The 22,554-nt window shown below is 28.4% G+C and overlaps 5 protein-coding genes across 12 annotated transcripts in view; 2 read left to right on the top strand and 3 right to left on the bottom strand.

Annotated features, from left to right (window-relative positions):
- Nucleotides 1–185: 185 nt before the first annotated feature.
- Mapmodulin (acidic leucine-rich nuclear phosphoprotein 32 mapmodulin) lies at nucleotides 186–7,236 on the bottom strand. 2 transcript variants are annotated; one of them, XR_004690310.1, is made up of 8 exons: nucleotides 6,994–7,236; nucleotides 3,667–3,810; nucleotides 3,429–3,548; nucleotides 3,238–3,350; nucleotides 2,995–3,166; nucleotides 2,778–2,898; nucleotides 1,696–2,242; nucleotides 186–1,615 (listed from the first exon to the last, which is right to left on the bottom strand). XR_004690310.1 is itself a non-coding variant. In XM_035083449.1 (7 exons), the coding sequence occupies exons 1-7, from the start codon at nucleotides 7,039–7,041 to the stop codon at nucleotides 2,181–2,183; spliced, it is 780 nt and encodes a 259-aa protein (XP_034939340.1). In that variant the 5' UTR covers nucleotides 7,042–7,236; the 3' UTR covers nucleotides 186–2,180. The 2 variants fall into 2 exon arrangements, 1 of the variants encoding a protein (XP_034939340.1); XM_035083449.1 differs by having other exon boundaries at nucleotides 186–2,242.
- A 1,292-nt stretch (nucleotides 7,237–8,528) lies between these two features.
- LOC118067043 (uncharacterized) lies at nucleotides 8,529–11,509 on the bottom strand. Of its 4 annotated transcripts, none has more exons than XM_035083839.1 (4): nucleotides 11,089–11,509; nucleotides 10,855–11,018; nucleotides 10,578–10,736; nucleotides 8,529–10,482 (listed from the first exon to the last, which is right to left on the bottom strand). In XM_035083839.1, the coding sequence occupies exons 2-4, from the start codon at nucleotides 10,999–11,001 to the stop codon at nucleotides 8,755–8,757; spliced, it is 2,034 nt and encodes a 677-aa protein (XP_034939730.1). In that variant the 5' UTR covers nucleotides 11,002–11,018; nucleotides 11,089–11,509; the 3' UTR covers nucleotides 8,529–8,754. The 4 variants fall into 4 exon arrangements, with proteins under 4 accessions (XP_034939730.1, XP_034939571.1, XP_034939651.1 ...); XM_035083680.1 differs by having other exon boundaries at nucleotides 8,530–10,482; nucleotides 10,825–11,009; nucleotides 11,089–11,507; XM_035083760.1 differs by having other exon boundaries at nucleotides 8,530–10,482; nucleotides 10,825–11,018; nucleotides 11,202–11,507.
- A 106-nt stretch (nucleotides 11,510–11,615) lies between these two features.
- Nucleotides 11,616–13,076, top strand: LOC118067381 (bolA-like protein DDB_G0274169). The gene is made up of 4 exons (XM_035084102.1): nucleotides 11,616–11,797; nucleotides 11,977–12,188; nucleotides 12,247–12,315; nucleotides 12,941–13,076. Exons 1-4 carry the CDS (start codon nucleotides 11,758–11,760, stop codon nucleotides 13,019–13,021), a joined length of 402 nt encoding a protein of 133 aa, XP_034939993.1. The 5' UTR covers nucleotides 11,616–11,757; the 3' UTR covers nucleotides 13,022–13,076.
- Nucleotides 12,906–16,621, bottom strand: ash2 (Set1/Ash2 histone methyltransferase complex subunit ash2). Of its 2 annotated transcripts, XR_004690373.1 has the most exons (11): nucleotides 16,468–16,621; nucleotides 16,155–16,331; nucleotides 15,883–16,061; nucleotides 15,617–15,789; nucleotides 15,372–15,546; nucleotides 14,772–14,980; nucleotides 14,074–14,396; nucleotides 13,849–13,984; nucleotides 13,394–13,645; nucleotides 13,116–13,286; nucleotides 12,906–13,043 (listed from the first exon to the last, which is right to left on the bottom strand). XR_004690373.1 is itself a non-coding variant. In XM_035083947.1 (10 exons), the coding sequence occupies exons 1-10, from the start codon at nucleotides 16,488–16,490 to the stop codon at nucleotides 13,182–13,184; spliced, it is 1,752 nt and encodes a 583-aa protein (XP_034939838.1). In that variant the 5' UTR covers nucleotides 16,491–16,621; the 3' UTR covers nucleotides 13,108–13,181. The 2 variants fall into 2 exon arrangements, 1 of the variants encoding a protein (XP_034939838.1); XM_035083947.1 differs by lacking the exon at nucleotides 12,906–13,043 and having other exon boundaries at nucleotides 13,108–13,286.
- Nucleotides 16,622–17,090: 469 nt separating this feature from the next.
- Nucleotides 17,091–22,554, top strand: part of LOC118066790 (calcium-activated potassium channel slowpoke-like) — a 28,347-nt gene continuing 22,883 nt past the window's right edge. Inside the window, exons 1-2 of one of the 3 annotated variants that reach the window (XM_035083231.1) lie at nucleotides 17,091–17,471; nucleotides 17,561–18,244. In XM_035083231.1, the coding sequence (XP_034939122.1) occupies nucleotides 17,942–18,244 (303 nt within the window). In that variant the 5' untranslated portion in view covers nucleotides 17,091–17,471; nucleotides 17,561–17,941. Of the gene's footprint in view, nucleotides 17,477–17,560; nucleotides 18,245–22,554 lie in introns of all 3 variants that reach the window. The other 2 variants (XM_035083153.1, XM_035083320.1) reach the window with 2 other exon arrangements.

Genomic DNA, 22,554 nt, shown 5'->3' with positions numbered 1-22,554 from the left:
TGTACTAGCACTAATAAAATAATAACATTCTATACTTATAACCATTATTTATGATCTTCTTATGTAAATATAATTCCATTTATTAACTGTTAATATGTAAAATTCAGGTGATACATCTACAAAAAAATATAATTGTAAATAAGTAGTGGGTATGAACAAATAAATACAATTAACCACAACAAAGATAGATTTATAAGTGGTTTTATTAATAAATTATTTTGAATTTTTTTCTTTTTTGATAAGGATTGCTCGAAAAACAAATTTCATGGTAAAAATCTACTTAACACCAGAACCGACAGATATTAGCTGTTAATATTCTGGAGAAACAAAATAGCATTACACAATTGATAATAAATTAAAAAAAGTACAATGAATATCGGTGCTATGTATCACAGAATGTGCGCAACAATAAATCATTTGTTTAACGTTAATATTCTATTGCATTAGTTTGCGCACGGACTGTAATTACATTTAATAGGAATTTACAAATTTTGGACCTGTACATGTCGATTTTATGTTACCTAAGATAAATATGCTTTCAAAGTCTTGAAAAATTTGGATAAGGCAATAACCAATCTGGCAACAAGGGCGCACCAGGTCCTGGCATCTACCGTTTTTTTATGTTAAATTTTCATTTATTTATAAAATTCATTTTCTCTTACATTCTCACCTTTTTTCACGCTTCATCCATCCTTACAGTCAGGTAGTCAATTTTAGTCAGTTCCGTCAATTGGTCACAGTCTTTTTCCTTTCTTAAATAAGTCGACTAATCTCTGACAATATTTTTTTGCGCCGATTGATTTATAAATCCACTAATGCAATTGTCAAAATTGATTCTTGTTTTGTTTTAGAAATATATTTTCTCTTCATGACCATATTAATGTGAATGGTTACAAGTTATGTTCACATCGCATACATTAGCAGTAGGTCAGTACATAAAGATGTTTTGGGACAGAAATTTTGACGCTTAATTTTAAATTTCAGATGTTTTCACAAGGATCAACATCAAATATTACTTTTGTGTTAAAATATCATAATTTTTTTATATTCATTTTAAAATGGCAAAGACGTGATTATATTTTTATAACTATTTTAAAAATAATAATATTAATAACTATAATTATAGTAACAGTTACAATGAAAATAGTAATAATAATAATATTTATAATAATTAATAATAATAAAAGTAGTAGCAATAATAATAATTTCAATGTCGCTTTGGTAGGCGCACATAGTGGTCTGTAACAATTTTATCATTGAAACTCTTATTTCTATCTTGAATCTAATTTGATTTTTATAGTAAATTTTGTTGTATAAGAAAGAATTCTATAAATAAAATAAGAGTGTCAACCGTATTTTCAATTCAACAAGAAACGAAAAAATGATTGAGCATTTGTTGTAAAGAAAATTTCGTGTCAAGAATCAACGTAATTTTGCGATACAATCAAACAAAAAATTCAATTACTGATCAGTCACCATACATACAAAATTGGACATTTAATCGATTGCATTACTTATTATCATGTAAATTTGATTAATTTTACGTTTTTTTATACACTTTCTGTCCCAAAAATTACAGTCGCACAGTGCACCTCCAACCATGTATTTCATAAACCTGTACAAAAATTGATTCTGATTTATTTTATATTTATTCATGGTACAATATTAATGTATTTAAAATGTAACTTATGTAACCTTATTACGGATTAAAGATGGCTGAATTCCAGCACGACCAGACTTTGGTCGATTGGAGCTAACAGACAAATACGCTCCTTCGAGGGTTAAATCTCGATATCTTCTTTATTTTAATACAAACATTCATTATCCAATCTCCCACTTGACTATGCAATGTCTCTAATTATCTAGCTATATACTCTATATAAAATATCGTTATGTAACTTAAACGTGTTGGGTCTTGCTGGAATACGGCCCATTTATCTTACTTTTTCAATTTTTCCTTTTGTATTATTATTACTGTCTTTCCTTGTTTATTTTATTATTAAATTTGTTCCAGGCAACTTTCAGTCAATGATTAGTGCTCCTACTCAATACCACTAACTAGAAGTCTGTCGTTGGTCGGTCATATGTTTGATTCCCAGCTGTTCTTTCTTGGCGGCGCAATTATTCTTAATATTTAATCAATTTTACACTTATTTAATATCAAATCTTTTATTTAAATTCTAGTTCCCTGGTTCTCCTCCATCTTCGTGTTTTCTTTTTTTACCTCGCACAGGTGATGCATCTATAATAAAAATTTATCATTATTAGTTGATGGTGTTTTTTTAAAATTAATTTTTAATTGATCAAAAGAGAATTGTTTATCTAAAACTTAATTTTTGGGTTGCTTTCAAATATCATAGAATTTAATATATTGAGGCTCATTTAAAATTTAGCAGTATAAGATTATCTTATTTACTTAGTTTACTATCGTATTTGTTATGATTCATTAGTCAAGTCGACGTGAATATCATGTTCAAAATACTTTATACTCAAATCATTCTAAATTGCTTTTAAAAAAATAATGTATCATTCATTTTATTATTCACTTATTTTTCGTAGACTTTTAACGTTATTTTTGCTATTTTCAAAGTAATTACAAACAAAACTATTTGCATAAGTTTACAATATTCACATGCACAATTTTCTTAACTTTTTTTTTAATTATCTAAAAATGTAATGTTAATTCTAAAAAATGCAATAAAAAATCTTAGTATTTAATTTCGGATATTTTCGTTATGCTAGTTATTTGATTTAATAAGACAAGTATTTTTACATACCTTCAAGGGCGCTTCCATCTGCTTGATCAGAAAGTCCATCATGACTATCTTCATCATCGTCGTCATGATCATCTTCCTCATCTTCTCCATTTCCGTCATCATCATCATCACTACTCTCATTCTAAAACATAACAATGTCAAATTGTTATCAAGAAGGTTTAAGTTTTTAATTATTGATAATCAGTATAGTTGCTTGTAAATAATTATAATTTTGTACAAGTTCATCGCGAATGTCCTTATCTTCATCGTCTGTCATTTCTTCACTTTCATCTTCGCTGTCATCTTCATTAGCTTCACCTTCTCCATCGTCATTACCATTTACCTCGTCATCTTCACTACCTTCTTCATTGGCTTCACTGTCATCTACCTCGCAATCTTCTATATCAAATCTGTAATAATTATAATTAATAATAAAGTCAGATTATGTAAGTCTCGCTCTTCAAAGATATTTAATATTTACCCATCAAGATATCTTAAACTAGGGATGAGACTAAACACCTTTTCTCTATAATTATCCATATTTGTAGCTTCATTGTTAAATAAATCCAAGTTTTGTAGATTTTGAAATTCTTTCTAAAAAAATGTATTTCGTGTTTTATTATTTCCTTAAATTGATTGAAGAATATAAATATTTAATTGTATAATTCTTACTAATGGTTGTAATGTTTCAAGATCTTTAATTTTGTTTCCACTAAGGTTAAGGTAAGTTAACTTTGGGCTTGTGAGAAGAAGATTTAAACCTCCAGAAATTCGGTTGTCACTTAATTCCAACTGAAAATAATAAAATACACATATATTCAACTATGGTTTCGAAAGATTTCATTGTAAATAAATACTTTGTAAAGAGTAAAGAAATTATTAAAATTATTCCTAAGAATAAAAAAATTACCTTTCGAAGATTGGGTAAAACAGGAAAGCCTTTTAAACTTGTGAGTCCTACGTTAATTAAACTTAAAGACTTTAAAGCGACAAATTCATCTGTGAGGCCTACAATATTTGTACTCCGACAATTGTCCAGTACAAATTCTGTAATCTGAAATCAAAAAATTTTTTCATCAAATGTTGCGTATAATAAGAAATATATTTCTATACTAACAAGAAAAGAGATTAAAGGTAACAAAAAATTATCATTTTATAATTCTACATCAAATAAAGTAGTGAAAAGATTAAATATTTATATTTTTAAGAATTAAAAATCACTTGATTTTTTTAAGCAAAGTATAATTCCTTTGTTTTTGTTTTTTCCGGATTTTTAATTATTTATCTATCTACTTTGTAGCTAGCTTTTGATATAAATTTTTTCAGTCGTTTCAACTAAACCGATAGGTCAATTCATATTCGGCCCAAGTCGCATCATTAACATCAATATCTAATTCTATTTGAATGTGAATAGAACTAAGATTTATGTTACATGGAGATAGATCAATGCTGATTCTTCTCCGAAATATCTATTTTATAGAAATGCGCAATGCAGGTCTCAGATTTTTTTTCGAACATCTAATATTTTTGTGATTTATTACATAATAGTAATCATAGAATAGTTTCTTTTATAGGCTTTGGGTAATAATTATGTATTTCCTTAAAAATGGATGACAATATATATCATCTGCTATTATTCTATTTACCTTTAATCATTAGTAGCATTATTATTAATATATAAAACTTCATTTTAATGCAAATTAGATATGACGATAAACTATTTAATAGATAAATAATAATGGCGCGACATCTTAATGGACAAAGAACCCAAAAACATGTTCTTGTTACGCTACTGACATGATGACTGTTTTCGCACCAACTATGTTATTGTACGCCTACACAAGTTTGTTGAAATAAAAATATTGAAATAATCATATTAAATGTATGAAAACACTCTGTAAATAATTAAATCAATAATATTAAATAAATTTATCACTTTTTGTGGACTAATGAAATAAAAACAGAGTCGATACAGATTTTCTAGCACTTGGCAACAAAATGGACTCGTCCAATATGGCGAACAAATTTGAGGGGCATACGACTGGAATACTCTAAATTTTATTTTTTTTTCAATTATTAAATATCTTCAATTTACTTCTACGAATTGAATGCATAAGTGCTATGTATGAATATGCAAGAGTATTATTCAATAATTGTTGTAGTTTTAATACACTAAATTAGTAAATTTTTCCGTATTTTCAAAGTACGGACATGTTGATCAGCTCACGACGCGGCTGATAAAATATAAAAACAGTTACAACTATCGAAATGTTTGCAATTTATTTATAACAATTATAAAATATATAAATTATAACATAAATAATTTTTCTTATAATTCGTAAAACATTACAAAGATCATCTATCAAATACGTATAGTAAAAAATCAAATTCACTACTCCGCTATTGATTTCGATTCGATATATTTATATTTAATTTTCATTATATCAAACTGCCTAACAATGATATAATGAAAATAATTTTAACCCTCAAGTTATCACTATGCTCAAAAGGTATCCGTATGTATTTTTCAACATTGTATCATTATTATAATTATTTTTTTTCTTGTAGCCAATTAGTTTAAACTGTTTTTTTCATTCATCTATCATACAGACATTATTTAAAAAATTATTAAAAGAATTTCGATAAATTAAATGTCAACTAGTAATTGATAATGAAAACAAACAAACAAATTCTTTACTTGATAAATTATTTCTCTTTTGAGAATTTTCGGAGCAATAAAAAAATTTACAAGTATTTTGTCTACAACCTATTTTAAATGAATAAGAATGACAAATTTTATCGGGTAAAATTTTTGGTTTTAATTTAGTTTTATGAGCATGTTTTAATACAATTGGTAATAACTAATTCAAAACAAATTATTGTTAGAAAGAATTGAATTGTAGCGTTGTTTTTAATCTAAAAATGAAAGACTGGCTAATTTACAGTTTTGTCATGAGCTCTTTAGTATGAGACAACTCCAATCAAAGAACTGGCTAAATTTATAACTATGAGAAATTTTATGTAACAAAATTACCAAAATTGACTTCTTTTTTTACTTTTTTCCGTATCGAAGAAGTGAATTTTGGTGACCTAGTTTCTTCTAGGACTACATATCACTTATGTGAGAATAATTAGCTTCGCGTCATAAAGCTTTAAATTTTTTAGTACACTTTACTAGCATCAAGATACCGTTACAATATTTCTGCACTCAAATGATTATTTAAAAAATTACGAATTTACAAAATTGATTAAATAATGTTTAATAAATAATTTAATATTAATTGTTATGATCAACTCAAAACATGCATGTTACGATGCAATTCATATTTAACATCCAATTTATTAGATATTGTATGTCAATTATTTTTGATTTAGTAGGCTTTTTAAAATTTAATAAATTTTCAATTAATTAAAACAGTAATAAATAAATTGATAAAAAATATATCCTGTGGGTCAGAAGTAAATCTGGAAAAAGTCAATGAGTTAAGACATACTAATAATATACTAGTATAAGCTAACGATAATCAACTTATGTGAACGGTTGTTAGTACCTGCTGTTGCAACACCGCAATAACATTGTCGAACGATCAAGCAAAGTAAAGGATATTTCACATTTTCAGAAAAGCCGCGTGGTAAACTATAGAATAAAAAAGTTTTATTTTTAAACGATAAGAACTAAAGATAAGAAATATTTAGTGATGGCGTTACAAATTTTTGTAACTGTTTGAAAGATGAAAGTGAAATAATGACACATATAATGGAATGAGTGTTTTAAAAAATGAGAAAAAAAATCAAACGTACAAAGCACAATGGAATTAATGAATGAAAACAAAAATGCATCGCAGATGTACATGCCTATTGTGGCAATGAAATGTGTGAGATATTCTACAGCGTATCGCGCCATGCCTACTGTGTCGTAGCTTCTCTCGTGTCGGCACTTCGAACGCGGCTGTCCATTACAATTTATAAAGCCACGCGGTTTCGCGCCTAGGAAATTTGTGTAACTTGAGACTACACAATACTTTCATAATTAAAAGATAATAAACTATCAAGATTGTTGCTTATAATGATTTGTCTACGGTAGACAAATAATTACACCAAGTATCTTACACGTAGCTTTTCTAAACTCACTCAAAACAGAGAACGACGTAAGAGAAGAAAGAGAAAGAGAGAACACGCACACCCGCGATACACACGACTTTGAATAAAGCACATGATAATAATTATTTTTCCTTACTTCAGCAGGATTTCTTCCACGTTTCTCAAGCTCTATTCGTTTTTCCATGGCCGGCTAACTTTCTTGACACCCGTAACACTGATTACTGCACCTTCCTGCGTCGCAACAACTAGTCACAATCTTGCTTTCAAACCGGGAATATGACGGACTGTACGATGTATCGGTCACACCAGTCGAACAGAGCCACCACCGTACACACAGCTAACCAACCCAATGCCGGTTCGATTGTAGCTTAGGCCCTACGCTCTTTGGTCAAACACTGCACTGGCGTGTATCCCCACTTTCTTCATATATAACAACAACCATCGAGGCGGGAAATTAAACACATGTCTGGAACTGCCTTCGAAGTAGCCAATCATATACAAATAATTTCGCGACTGCGTCATTTCTGACCTCTTACGGCTGAATGATGAACTATAATCCTCATGGCGGTAATTTATGATTGAACTAATTGTCTCTATTTATTTGTATTTTTTCACGATGTTATTAAATTTCCAATTAAAATAAACAAATTATGATTGATTGTTATGTATGTTAATATTTTATTTTTTATGTATTCCTTGTGAATATGTTTTTTGAAATTTGATTTTTAGTTTTAAATTAGAAGGAAAGTAAATAATTTAATTAATTTATGATTATGATAATGTCAGACCCTATCATTAAATAGCTTTATGTTATTACTATGCGTTCCGGCCCTGAACAAATAGTACAGAATTCGTCTGAGGTTGGAAATCAATATGCATTCATTGATTGTCCTCAGTTTACATTGCATTGGTTGATGAGAATTTTTTTGTCACTTTTTCACTCGAGTAATAGATAAATCTATGGAAAGTGATCATTCTTGATAAATTAAAATAGTATAAGATTTTATATATTGATTGAATTACAATTATAAACGACTATAATTATCAACTGTACCCATATATCTAGTTTATGTCACGTATAGTTGTAATAGTTAAGAATGTTTACATTTTTTGAAATTTTATTTTATAAATCAAAGTTTTACCGTTTTTTAGTAGTTGCCATATTTATATAGATTTAATAATAAATTATATAGATAGATACTTATACTATTGACACTAAATTCATTGTAAAATTTCCACTACATAGAAAACTTACAAAAATAATATAAAATAAGAGCTAATTGATAAAATTACTGTACTAATAATAAGTGGACTTACCTTACATTGCTCATTTTCTAAAACATTGTCAGCATAACATTGAAGAAAAAAAAAACATTTTTATGTTAATACTGAGTTGAAATGTCTTAAATGCTACAAAAATAATTCGTCATCAAGCTACTAAACTCCAATAAATAACTAAATATAGTTATATTATTTTCAACTATTCATAAACTTACCATTAGCAGTATTTTTAATTACTTAATTAATAAAAATTATATCAAAAAATTACTTATCCAAAGTTTCCTTATTATGATTTCACTTCAGGCTTAGGAAAAATAATATTAATCCATTATTAAATCATCAAAAATATTTTATATATAATCTTCAAGATATATTTTTTTATATCAAATAATTGAAATTAATAATAACTGATCTAGAAATATAATTATATCTTTCTTTACAATTTACATTTTTACAAACAGTTTTATCTAATCTAGTATGTAAACCAACAAAAATTCACAGGACTTATTATAAAAAAAAATTAAATAGTAAAAAAAACAAAGTAACAAGAAAGTTATACCCTCAATGTATTTCGAGCATTGCAAAATAACAATATTCGAGAACTATGGAAAAATTGTCATCGTTTATCTAACTCCAATTTTGTTGAAACAATTAGATCTCGAAGATTCGTACGAGTCTCATAACACTGGGAAGACGGCTGGATTTTTATATGACAATCTGTGCTTGAAGTATTGATAATATGATCAGAACTACATTGTTTTTTTGTAACCCATGATTCACTATCACAAGCTATTAATTTTCTTTTCAGACCATGAAATTCCTGCTTTGAAGGAGCAAATGATGATCGGGTTTTGCGTGGTTGATAATCAGGTATTGCTTGCATCCGTTCTAAAGCTGCATGAAGAGGTAATAAACCAACAGCAAATGGTATTTCTTTGCTTAAAGAATGTTCTGGGATTAATGTTGCATCCTTTTGATTTTCTAAAATATCGGACATATCGCCCCATAATGCTCGATCAACTGAAGCTATAGTATTTAGTCTAAGAGGAACAAAAGCTTCATTTTCAAGAGACTCTATTTTTTCTAACTTCATGTTTTTTAACTTGGATGTTTTTGCTTTTGGTTCATGTTTAGTAATTTTTGAATAAGAACGAGAATTATTACTACGTTTAGAAGCTATTTTAGCAGCACTCCGTACTGAACGAGAATTATTAGAAACTTTTTTCTGTGATGCTACTATGTTTTCATCAGCAATTTTTGTTTCAGATTCCTTTATTTTACGTTTTGATTTTGTTACAGGCTTAATGGTAGTTAAAGATTCCCTTTTAATATAAATCGCTTTATCTTCAGGTTTTTGACAAATTACTTGATTACAACTATTCACTGAATTATCTTCTGATTGATTTAAACGTACACTGCGTCTGAGAATAGGAGTTTTTTCAATTGAAATATTATCATTATCTACTGAAAAGATCTCCTTTATTTGTCTGATACTTTTGTAGTTTAAAATAACAGATTTTTGTGCATCAGTTTCATCATTCATATTTTGCTGTCTATCACTAATAAAAATATTAGATTGATTGATGGTGCCAGGAACATGATAGATATTTTCAGCTGTCAAATTCCACGTATAATCTGTCGTTTCAGTATCAATTACTGAAGGTAAAGTAATAGGTATATTAATATTAGTATCACAGAACAGATCATTTGATAAATCTATGCTATCTGTTGCATATGTTTGGGATAGCACATCACACATATTTAATACAAAAGATTTTTTGCTATTTTCAGGATTACGTTTTTTGTGCGTATAAACTTTCGAACATTCTCCAACTCCACTTATAACATCTAATGAATCTGATTCACTATTTTGTGCTGAACACGCGATTAAACAGTCATCAAATATTTTATCAGGATTTGTTAGTACGATTTTATCATCACAATCATTTTTTTTCATTAAGCTAAGATTTTCCTTTCTGGAATTAGTCATATTTGATTTTAAATTAGTTGTTTCCTCAAAAAATAATTGATTTGTAAATACTTTTGTACTATTAATTGTTTCACTGGCTGTATATTCATTTTCTTGAGTAGAATTATTTGTTAAAATATTTTCGATCGATTGATTATATTTTAAATTTGTATCATCAAACAATTCGATTAATGTTATTGGGGATAGTGATTTTTCAGCAGTCTCTTTACCACTCAATTTAACCTGTACACGACTTTTTCCGGACGTAGAATTATTTATATTATTAAACTCTTCGTTTGTTTTTAGTGACTCGTTACGATCAATATCATTTTTTGATTCCATCATATTATTAACTATTGATTCAAGATCTCTTACCTAAACAAATAACAAGTTACATAAATAAGTAAATATGCATACATTTGTATGTATTTTCTTACTTATATAATTAATAAAAATAAATAATTATTTACCTTAAAAATTTGTGCAGCATCAAGTAAAGACTGTAAATGGCAGTGAGCTATTGTAGTTTCCCCACAATACATAAATTCTACCATTGCTTTCAAAATATCAAAGTCCAGATCTTTAAGTACTATTATTGGTTCTTGACCCAAATCTTGTTCCAGCATTTCCTTTATTGAAAGTAATTAATTTTTAATGCATAAGTCTTTCTATTATAATTGGTAACAATATACAAATATACGTGAGATTTAATGTCACCTCAAAATAAAGACTACAAGAAGCCAGTACCAATTTATGAACACGCAGTTTTTGTTCTTGGCAAATTAAAGTGACGTCTACTAAAGCTTGCCTTGCTAGAAGACCACTGAATCTTTCGGTAATACTTGCTGCATGACCAGACCACTGCAAAATGTATTCTTTCCCTGTTTCATCCATTATTATTTCTGTAAAAGCTTTGGATCGAGGACATTATTTTATGACATAAATTTTTTTACCAAATTAATATAAATAAAAATTATTTACCTGAAGCATATAAATTTTTACCAACTTAAAAATTCTTGATGTTATTGGAAATATTATAAACTTGTAAATATGATAATTAAGAATTGAACTTAGCGTATGTGATGGATTTTCACCGTCATTAAATATAAGTTATCCACGCTCTCTTGATAGCTTGAAAAATGTTTGGAGAACATTATAATAGTTGAGAAAACTCTTTAAATAGTATAGATCTTTTATAAAGTCGCAGTGACGGTGATGTACAGGAGCCAGAATCAAAATTCAATCTTTTTATCCATCTTTTTTGTATATCATACACACACAAGCTGATCATCACAAACGAGAAATCAAGGCCTCTGACGTTTAATAAACGGCAAGTATTCTTATCTGACTGAAGTAACGAACATTTTTTGATATCATATTCATGTATATTATTGCAAGCTTATTCAAGATGTTGACGCCAATGTACTTGTAGTCAACAAACCAACCTCAGAAGTTTCTATTTGTTTCCACCGAGGGTCAGCACTTCCATTACACACTACTGCTAGATTCTAATAATAATAAACTAGATTCTACGCTTATGTACACATACAATTATTTAAAAATTTCCATTTATTATTATATTACTTAATTATAATCATACTATTCAACATCGAGAATTGTAGAGGAATTTTTTTATATATCATTTTTTAAATGATTAGAATTTTGTATTCAAATAAAAAATCAAATATAAGTAAGAAAAAAGTTAACCTTATATCTATGTATACATGTGATAAATTATTTACATTCAATAGTTTCATTAACCCCATCAAATACATGAATATTATTTTAAATTATAAGAGATATTTGAATTGTCGTAATAAACTCCTGTAGTCGTTTTTAATAATGGAACAATTTTTTATTCTGTTATAGATTCTTTAATTTATACATGGGTACAAAAAATGAGTTCATCTGTTGATAAACCAATAGAAAACAAAATCAAAACTACATTACAAAGTGCTTTAAAGCCAACATATTTAGAAATATTAAATGAGTCATATATGCACAATGTTCCAAAAACTGCAGAAACTCATTTCAAAATTATAGTTGTTTCGAAGCAATTTGAAAACCAGCCACTGATCAAGGTATTTGTTTCCAAGATATTTAAATGTAAAAAATATTTTCAATCTTTATGTCTTTCAGCGTCACCGAATGATAAATGAGCTACTTGCTGATGAATTACAAACTAATATTCATGCTTTATCTATTATTGTAAGTAACAATTAAAGATCTAAGTAGTTTATGTAGTATACTATGACAAATGCTCCGAGCTTTATAACTTTCTGAATCATCTCTACTCCAAAATAAATTTCAACATGAAAAAGAATTTTACTCTGGTACAGATTGTCTTTAAAATTTCCTTATTTAAAAAAATTAATACTTGCAAATAATTTTATTAGAAGAATATATATTTACTCCAATTTCATAATTTTTGGAGGTGAATTAAAATTTTAATAAAATGTTGGAAAAGACGTTTATTTATTTAAACATTTACATAGGTCTAACAGCAAAACCAGACTAAGACCACAGATAGGTAGTAATAATATTACGAGGAGAAAAGAAAAAATAAAATAAAATAATAGTGCAAACATGAAGTACGTTGTGATTAGTCATTCATACAGGAAATTGTTCTTAGCAAAGACTTTATCGATTTGTGACTTATATACTCTCAAGTCAAATTATTTTTATTGTGAAAAATATACACTAGAAAGATTTCATTTGTTAAGGAAATGTATTTTGGAGCAAAAAAAATTTTAAGGGAAGAAATATTGATAGTGCATATATCATACAGTTACTATTTAAACTTACGTCAAAAAGAAATTTTATTTATGTACAGGCTAAAACACCGTCTCAATGGAATGAATTGAGTAAAAAAATTGATCCAAGTCCAGCATGTCGAGGAGGTTTTGGAAAATAATGCTAATAGGTGGCTTATTTTACTATTAAGATTATTATAAATTTTTATTATACACAGTAAATTGTAAAATTTATCAATTTTAAGGATTACTTACATGGACATATTTTATTTGTTGTAAAAATGGAAAACAAACGAAATGAAAATAAAAAGTTCTTTAATGTCACATTGCGAATGCATCCAGTCTCAATTTACCCTCATTTTCACTGAGATAAAGAATATCTGCCATTGATTGTTCAATCATCGTTTCTTCAGCTTTATCATGCATCTATAAATAAGTATTTTTAGTAATTTTTTTTAAATAGGAATAACTGATAAATATTGAAATGAAGTAATAAATGATCAAGACACTATTTGGTTATAATAAATACTTACTCCTCTAAAGGTAATATCAGTTGGTGGATATTTGAAATTAGGACCAAAGTTAACAGAAACAGTAGCACTTTTATGAATTGATATGGTTGGGTAATAAGCACCTCTATTAATATCAATAAATGCATCTCCTTGACATACACCATTTTTATAAAATATAATTTTACTTCCTTCAAGAGGTTTTAATGCTTTCAAAGCTTCAGGAACTTGATCTTTTTCTTCATAATATAAATGACTTTTGAACTTTACTAAAGGCTAAAAACAAATTTAAGTTAATTTTTACACTTACATAATTATTTAAAACAATAAATTTAATTGACAGAAAATGTTAAAAATTGATTATATTTATTGTTTTAAATTTATTGTATTTTTTAATCAATAAGTAATAATATTTTCTAAACGTATTTTTGCCTCAAAAACGTTATAAAAAATTAAGGACAACAAAACTTCATTCTTACTCTATCTTTGTAAGTGTTAGGTATATGAGAAGAATCGTATGTGTCTGGTAAAGTAATAATGAAACCTAAAGTATCTCCTTCTCCATAACTTGGACTGTAGTGTTTTCCTCGACTTTCATGAAATTTTGTACCTTTCCTATTTGTAAAAAATGTATGAGATAAATTTTGTAAAAAGTAATCATTTTACTAAAAATTTCTAATTATTTATAATAAACGATAAGTTACCTTGATCTCCACGAATATCCAAATTTATCATATCCCAAAGGAGCCTGTAAATTTGCATATTCTTGTCCCCACCCTAGTCTAGTGGCAGAACCTTCTGGCATTTCTTCAATTGTTGTTTCCCAGTACCAAGTTCCTCGACTTACTGAATGTGTTGCTCTAACCATACAATAACCTTTTTCACCTGTCACTGCTAGTCGATCTTCAGAAACTTTCAATTGTGGTGCTCTGTCGTGCAGAGCCAATAATACAATACTTGGACTTAGTGCTCGATAAAGCCATCCAGGAATGGGTTTTCCTGCCCAATCACTGCTCTCGTCGAACTCCTATTAAATTGTTCGACCAATATATTATTTTTTTGTACATGAAATTAATATGGATAAAAAAACCTTAATTTAGACAACATAAATTTATTCAAAATAAATTCAATTTAAATTTCATGGAATTTCGATGTTCGTAAATTTTTTAAAAGTTAGTAGGATATGTATGTTCTATCTTTTACAATTTTAATTATTTGATTTTCTTTTGTTTTTATTTATTTCAATGTATGTAACCTAAGTTGATTTTTTATTAACCTCAACAAATTTTTCGATTTGTTTAAATTTCAATATTTTTTTTTATCAATTTAAGTTCCTATAAACTTTAGACAGTAAAAAATTATTTAATTACTTGATACAATTAACATATTGTCTTGTAATTACTTGTCGAAAAGGTGCATGCGGATCAGGCTCAGCCAATATATATCTGTATCCGTCTTTATTGAATGGGTGCTCCAGTGGATAACCATGAGCAGGCAATTTGGGTGTTGACAAATCAGAGCCACGTCCTTTCTTTCCTGGACCAGTAGCAGCACCTTCTCCAGGAAATTTACGCTTTGCATTTCGACCTCGAATTCCAGTGGTCAATGGTACTAGAAACAACCAATTAATAAATTAGATAAGTACATTATGGTTCTATATTGTTTAATTCTTTAGTTTATAAAAAACATATGATTTAATGACAAATGAAAAGGTATTCATTCCAATGTGTAGAACATGAATAATTGAAAAAGAAAACTATCAAAAACATTACACACCAGTTTTAAACATGATTCACTTTAAGACTAAATGTAACTGAAAAATATTACTTCAGAACTAAATGATGGATTATATTCAATAATCACTAGAAATATATTGATTAATGGTGTATAAATTAGCGATCAATTATTTTTCAAAAAAATTTTAAAAGTTTCAGATATAAAAAATTTTATCTATCACTTCTTAATCATTTTTAGATTATTGTGCAATTGTTGGCTCACATACCGACATGTTGTACTCCCATTTCTGTGATTTTTAAGTGTCCACCTTTAATCATTGCTTCGTAGTTCGGTTTTATTAAGACGAGGTCCGGAGTAGTTAGTCCAAATAATTGTCCATCTGTGTTATTTTCATCCATTGTAAAAAGAGTTCCCACATCTTTTAATAGAGCTCGATGAACCTGAAAAATGAAAAAAATATGTAGATTATAAGAATAATTTGTTCATAAATCAATTTACAAAATAACTTACTGTTGCGTGCCAAGATTGTGTTACACGTCTAGGCATTGTGGTCATACTTTCCCAATGACATTCAATAAAAGGAATTATATCTCGATCTTTATGGAATAACATTTTTTGTTCAGGATCCTTTTGAGCAATTTGTAAAAGATTTGCTATGGCTGTCACACACATTTGCGGGAATGCTACATTGAAAGATAAAGAAAATTAATACTTTGACTGACTGATCTGACTTTAGTTTTGATATAAAAAAAATGGATTAATAGTTATGTAATTACGCGCTTGATTTTTTTTAAAACTTTCAAGTCCGGAAGGAGAACAATTTTTACACATAAATATGTAGTTCATCATGAATGGAACAAGTTTTCCTAATTGATAACTGATACAAGATTCATGAAACCACTTGGAGCAGCAAGCACATAAGAGTTCTGCAATACTTAAGTTTCTATCTTTTCCACTAAAATAAAAAAATAAAAATTTTTAATTATTTTCAAAATATATTAGTAAAATGATACTAATTGGTTGATTTTTAAAATAATCAATTTCTTACCAATAACAATTACCGGCATCACCACCATTCGTAACTGTCATGCTGATACTGTTGTTGCAAGGACTTTTCATTTTATCAGAAATTTCATCTGTCTTTGATTTTTCTATATCTTCACGATTAGCTGGAATTTTTTCAACAATATTACTTGTTGAAAATTCTTCTGGCTTATCTGTTATACTGAAATATTTATTACTTAAATTAACATTACTAAGGACTTTCAGTATTTATAACCTTTTGATATAGCTGTAATTTATCTACTAATATTTAATTAAACTACGCAAATTAAAACACGTATAACTATTTTTAAACTTACGTATCTAATTTTTCATCCGTCATTTTTAATAATTTAAAGAGTAATTTATACTAATTGTTTATGTTTTATTTATTTACAATCTTTTCTCTGTTTTATCTCAAATTCAATATTATTATACATCATAGATGGCGATGTTTCCGTCAAAGTATTCTGCGCACGCGTCATATAGCACGCGTCAAATTTTATTTTTCTTTACACTTTATTGGCTGAAGAAAATGGGAGTTGAAATATTCAACGATGGAAGATGAAGATTCTTCTCATAAATGTGATATAAAAATTTATTCCATGTTTAATGTTTTATTTAAAAGAAAATAAAAATTTTGAAGATAATACTCAAAATGAAAATGTATAAACAAATGGAATAAAAAGTATGATGGATATATAAGTAAGTAAAAAAAAAATAAACTAGAACTTGGACGTGACAATACTGGGTTTCTGGCGGGTATCACATGAATTGCACGTCGGCGCAAAGGGTTGCAAGTTCTGTAGGAGCTTGCGTAGAAGACGTAATGTTTAGAGGGGAGCAGGATATGTAAAGTTGGAGAGGGCGCTTGAATCTACGTCAAGAAAAGCTCTGAGCTTATTGGTTGTACTATATTGTTACGTATTGATTATCAGAGATAGTAGTAGTATGATATGGTCGTTGGGATCTCTTGGTACTCGGCAGTGACGGTATGGCATGGTGGCGGCAAGGGGAATTGGCAGAAAGGAGAGTTTTAGATGAAAAATAATTAAGTTTATTATGCTGAAAATTGAGTAATGGTGTGATTAAATAAACAAATAAGAATGCTTTCTTGTGGTTTGGTATATAAGCTGTTCTTCTAAGCAGCATTACATTCATGGTCATTCATGTATAATAAAACCCTTGTTGCCGTGCTACGTAGTGGGGGCGGCACTGCTGAGGGGCAGCACAGTGGTGATGTAGTGTCGGTGTGGTGGTAACTAGTGAAGGGTTTGCTGATCATCCACGATTGTAACCACGTTCGTCATGCCTAAAGGCTACAGTGCGGTATATCTCATGTTTTGAACGATCATGAGTCATTTTATCATTCGTTATACACGTTTAGAAATTTTTATTTATGATTATTTACAGGATTAAATATTGCAGCACGACGTAGACGTTTTTGCTGTCGTGATTGTGTTCACGCGTAACTTTTGGTTCACTGTGCTAAGAGAATTGCGCTGTTTCCATTTTCCTGATGTCACGTTATTCTTGTGCATGTATTAATCGAATTAAGCGTAGAACTTTTAAATATTATAGCGTGCAGAAGGTGTACACTTAAAAATAATTCAATAAAACACAATCTGAGTTACAATTAAATAAAAGAAAGAAAAATATAAAACGCCACGTTGTTGTTGGTAGTGTCAAAGGATTTCTGAAAAATTATGAAGCATCATCGAATTAAACGTTCATTGAGAGTGGTTGGTCGTAGAGGCCGGTGAATGTGTGACCCGGGGGCAGTGATCTGCTGGAATGACGTGCAACGAGACGACCGAGCAGCCTCCGGTAGACGAATGCCTCCTGGAACGGAAATGGTGGTGCTTTTTACTATCGAGCATCTTCACCTTTCTTGCCGGGTTGCTGACTGTTCTGATCTGGCGGGCATTCGCCTTCCTTTGGTGTCGGAAAGAACCCGAATTTGCTCCAAATGATCCCAAGCAAAAGGAGCAGAAAGCTGCTCGACAAAGCAAAGAGTTCGAAGGAACTTTTATGACTGAGGCTAAGGATTGGGCTGGTGAGCTTATTTCTGGACAAACTACTACGGGTCGTATCCTTGTAAGTATCTCCTCGTCAACATAATCATTCTATTACAAAAATCTTTATTGTAATTATATCAAAATATATGTATCAATCTATTCAAATTGGTGTCATCCCTCCTTTTATATAGCTGAAGGTCGGTTGTACAATATATTTTGTACGTGATTAGAATGCTCGCGGACGAATCGATAGTTTGGAGAGATAGACACATTTATTTAGAGACTACGTGATCCAGTGTATTCTAAACTCATTTTTCACGAATAATACTTTGTTTGTAACTTTACTTTATTTCATTAACTTATTTATTACGTTTTCGTCAATTATCTCAACTTTTATTTTTCATTAACTTTTCTCACTGAATAATAATTATCATTTTTTTACTTTCGTAATAAGTGGTGGTTTTTAGTACGTGATATTTTAATAAAATGGCTGAACATTCAATTGTATATCTATATACCATTTCTGTAATAGTTAAAAAAAGTTCGAACAAGAATTATTCAGTTGACCCAGATTTCCTGACTCCCTCGGTTTATGGTAGAAACGGTTAGACAGCCTGTCATTATCTCTGCGAGAATAGTATAAAGCAGATTTTCTCTCGCACTGTTTTGTTTTAGTGTCGTTTTTGCAGTTATAATACATCTTTTTGTTTCTTTTTAATAAGAGTTTAAAGACATACTTGAATGCAAGAAATATATGTATATATATATAAAATTATTTTATGAAGGTGAATTATTTTATAATTTTTTTTCTTTCATTATGACAAAAATTAAAATGACGAATGATTTAGCATCAGGTAAAGTACAAGAAAATCAAGTTAAGATGACAGTATATTTGTTTACAAACTGGGTTATATAACCGGAGGTAACTTTTTGCTCTACTTAGCCAGTGTTGTATTAGGTTACATCGAATGATTGACGTTGACAGTTTTTTTCAATCATTGCTTATATGGTAATTGAATAATGTAAAGCTCTTGTTACATTTTTATACTTGCCTGAAGTCAGCAAATATGAATGATAATATATTATTTTCTTACTTAATTTCTTTAAATTATTGAATATTACATGAAAATGAACTCATAAAATGACATTTACAAGGATTTAATTAAGGTTCTTAATTTCTCAGAATGAGCAAGTATGAGATAAGTATAAAGAGTAGAAAATAGAACAAACTGTAGAGCAAGTCGATTTAGGTTTGTATGCGCATTCATCGAGAAAATTTGATGTGCGCGCAGACATGATTTGGTTTTTGTACGGTTGGATGGAAAGCTTTACTACTTTTATCCAGATAATAACTGGGTTGTTATTGTGATGATGCAGTATCTTCAATATTATTTCATTTTATTGTTAAGACATAAACACTTATGGGACTTTATATGTTCAATAAAAAATTAGTAAACTATTTATATAATGATATTTATCATTTTCAAAGTAACCAAATTTGCGAATTATAAGTTATTTTTAAACATTAAAGAGACAATTTAAATTTTTCAAAAGAATTTCATTGCAATTAATGTTATAGTTGATTTTATTATGTTATTGTAAAAGAACAACGTAAAATTTTCATATTTATTTCATGAATGTGGAAAATTTCAATAAATGTGTTATACGGTAATGAATACTGTAATATTTGTTATTCCTTTGTGCTCTATCAGCTCATTAAAATTTTTCTAACGATTTACTTCGTAACAAAGAGGATGATAGTAAGGGTCTTATTCTACATATTTTAATATATCGATTTTCCAATTTGAAAATCAATAAAAAATACACGGTTTACTGTTTTTAATAATTAAATGATGAATATGAAAAACTCAAAGATACTATTGTTCAGTAACAACATTGAATTGACATTTTTAAAAAATAAAAATGATTTCATCAGTATATAACTAATTTAGAGAAAAACTTAATTTAAATCTTAAGATACATCGAAAGACTGAAATTAGCGTTGGTATGAAAGAGAGAAAAGTGTTAGTACTGCATTTAGCAACACTAATAGAATCTGTTGCCAGGGCTAATGATTGTCGCAATGCTACTATCTAAGGTGCCTTTGAAATTAAAATACGTGAAATAACTGAGTCATTCTTTGGCATTCTTATTATAATTAATGTAAAGATATCCAAAAAATATTTGTCGATTGTAAATCAAGTTTTCTCATAATTTTTAACCGATTACTAATTTTCATTCGTTAAATAACTATTTTTTCTTTCTCATTTACATTTCTACCAAATGCATATTACTGCATATTAGCTTTAAAAAACTGCTGTTGAAAATCATTAGAAGTTTTTATGTAAATTCAATGAATAAACCATACATACATTAAAAGCTTTCATTCGAATAGATAAATAATAAATTAGCCAATATATGATATATCCTTTTAGTTGATATCATCATTAGGAATTTTATTAAAAAAAAATTATCCATAAATAGTCGATTAAGTTTTTGACAAATTTACATTTAATAAATATAAACAAAAGTGAATGTATGAAGTTTACTCATTATCGCCAATAATGTTTTAAAATAAAAAAATAATATTTCGAATCATAAGTTAGTTAACTTGGCACCGCGGTTACATTTCGCGCATACGTATGCGCCATGACCTCTGCTTACACTCCCACTTTTTCAGTTCAGATGCACTTGTACTCGAGAGTTGGATATAGCAGATAGCTGCTGCAGAAAACACCTGAGGTGTAAACCACTTGTTCTTACCTCTTGTGTGCTTGAACGATCGGATGGACAGAATTTTTGGAGCGCAAATCCAACTTATGTTACATAAAACTTTGTCAAGAGAATAACAAGATACTTGAGTAGATATTGATTGATACATTTTAAACTGTTTTTCTTTATTTGAACTGTACACGGAGAAAATTTTTTCACTAAATGTAAGTGCAAAAATGACAAGTTTACGTTTCGAAATTTATAAGTAAAAATATTTCTGTTCAACAGTAAATTTTGGGTTGTCGTAAGTAATTCTTTTACTAAGACACCTTTTAAGTCACAAGTTTACTTACAAGAACTCAAAATTTACTATCAAACAGAAATATTTTTACTTATAAATTTCGAAACGTGGGCTTGTCACTTTTTGCACTTAGATTTAGTGAAAAAATTCTCTCCGTGTATATTATAGATATTTCTGATAGATATCTTTTCACACGAGTTGTTAAAAAAATATTCAGCTAATACAACATTTGAATAAAATCCTTTATTGCTTGTGAATAAACTAGTAATTCATCAAATATCTTTATATTTGAAACAATTAGATACACTGTAAAAAGTGAATTGAAAATTCTACGATTTTAACTTACAACTGTACATGAAATTTCCGAAACACTGCCAATGACGTTTTATTTCAAAAACAACTGTAGGATAATTCTGTGTCAACATATCCTGTACGGATATTCAATTATGTAGCGTAAAATTCGATATATTAGTTGAATTTTAATAAATTTTATTGAAATTTACTTATGAAATTAAAAATTCATCTATACTGACTGAAAATTACAACACATGTATTAATTATTTGTATTGTAATGTTTTGTGTTAAGTATTTTTCAGTGTACACATTGATACACGCTTAATGTCGGTGAGTTGATAACCTTAAAAGTTTTTCGTCGATATTCCTGCACAATCCTGAATAGAAATAAAATATTTATATTTCAACAATGAATGTAATTATATTTTTTGAATCCCAACACTGAATTCTTTTAATCACCAAAACATTTTCTGATATGTTCATTTGACATATGTATAATTGACATATATCTAATTAAAATAATCTTCTTAATAAGTCGATAACCGAGTAGGTTACGGTACCTGATTTAGATACATACGAGTTGGCGGTCGTAGGTTCGAATCTTTCCCAGGATAAGCTTCACTACAATATGGCTTTTCGCAGTATTTTTACAAGCTAATATTGTTTACTCTTTAATGTGTCAACAATGAAAAAATCTTAAATAATCTAAAAAACTTTTTATTTTATTTTTAATAAATAAATATCGGGGTTGCTTTTAACGTAAAATTTTCATCTCTTATTCAGTGTAAGGAATTTACTTCACAAATATTTAGTAAAATTAATATACAATTGTATATTTGAAAAACTTCCATTACATGTACATTAAAATTACTACAGAAATTTTTTACAGTGTATTCTATTCCATTTATGATCACTGTTTATTAATAATATTTAACTGTTTATCAAGAGATACGGTAGTGTCTCGTGCGCCAAACATAAATTGCCGCCATTTAGCCCTTACGTCACGACGAGGCACTACCGTGTCTCTATACAAATTATAAGATGATTTATAACAGATTTATTTTTTTTTAATATTCCTTTTC

Source organism: Chelonus insularis, unplaced genomic scaffold (assembly GCF_013357705.1).
Source record: "Chelonus insularis isolate UGA/USDA-ARS -01 unplaced genomic scaffold, ASM1335770v1 contig_110_pilon, whole genome shotgun sequence".
Classification (NCBI taxonomy): Eukaryota; Metazoa; Arthropoda; class Insecta; order Hymenoptera; family Braconidae; genus Chelonus; species Chelonus insularis.
Note: the sequence above shows the minus strand (reverse complement) of the source record. Positions and strands in the feature narration are given on the sequence as shown.

What these genes read in the sequence shown, in the direction of transcription:
- Mapmodulin (XM_035083449.1), bottom strand. Translation starts at nt 7,041, where the DNA reads ATGGAAAAACGAATAGAGCTTGAGAAACGTGGAAGAAATCCTGCTGAA. An exon ending in GTGGAAGAAATCCTGCTGAA is followed by an intron (nt 3,811 to 6,993) that starts GTAAGGAAAAAT and finishes TTTTGATTTCAG; the next exon opens with ATTACAGAATTTGTACTGGA. An exon ending in AGATGGAAGCGCCCTTGAAG is followed by an intron (nt 2,243 to 2,777) that starts GTATGTAAAAAT and finishes TTTTTATTATAG; the next exon opens with ATGCATCACCTGTGCGAGGT.
- LOC118067043 (XM_035083680.1), bottom strand. Translation starts at nt 11,001, where the DNA reads ATGGATGAAACAGGGAAAGAATACATTTTGCAGTGGTCTGGTCATGCA. An exon ending in CTTGTAGTCTTTATTTTGAG is followed by an intron (nt 10,737 to 10,824) that starts GTGACATTAAAT and finishes CTTTCAATAAAG; the next exon opens with GAAATGCTGGAACAAGATTT. An exon ending in ATGCTGCACAAATTTTTAAG is followed by an intron (nt 10,483 to 10,577) that starts GTAAATAATTAT and finishes TTATTTGTTTAG; the next exon opens with GTAAGAGATCTTGAATCAAT.
- LOC118067381 (XM_035084102.1), top strand. Translation starts at nt 11,758, where the DNA reads ATGATTAGAATTTTGTATTCAAATAAAAAATCAAATATAA. An exon ending in AAATAAAAAATCAAATATAA is followed by an intron (nt 11,798 to 11,976) that starts GTAAGAAAAAAG and finishes ATTCTGTTATAG; the next exon opens with ATTCTTTAATTTATACATGG. An exon ending in AAAACCAGCCACTGATCAAG is followed by an intron (nt 12,189 to 12,246) that starts GTATTTGTTTCC and finishes TATGTCTTTCAG; the next exon opens with CGTCACCGAATGATAAATGA.
- ash2 (XM_035083947.1), bottom strand. Translation starts at nt 16,490, where the DNA reads ATGACGGATGAAAAATTAGATAC. An exon ending in CTAACACTTACAAAGATAGA is followed by an intron (nt 13,646 to 13,848) that starts GTAAGAATGAAG and finishes ATTTGTTTTTAG; the next exon opens with CCTTTAGTAAAGTTCAAAAG. An exon ending in CTGATATTACCTTTAGAGGA is followed by an intron (nt 13,287 to 13,393) that starts GTAAGTATTTAT and finishes ACTTATTTATAG; the next exon opens with ATGCATGATAAAGCTGAAGA.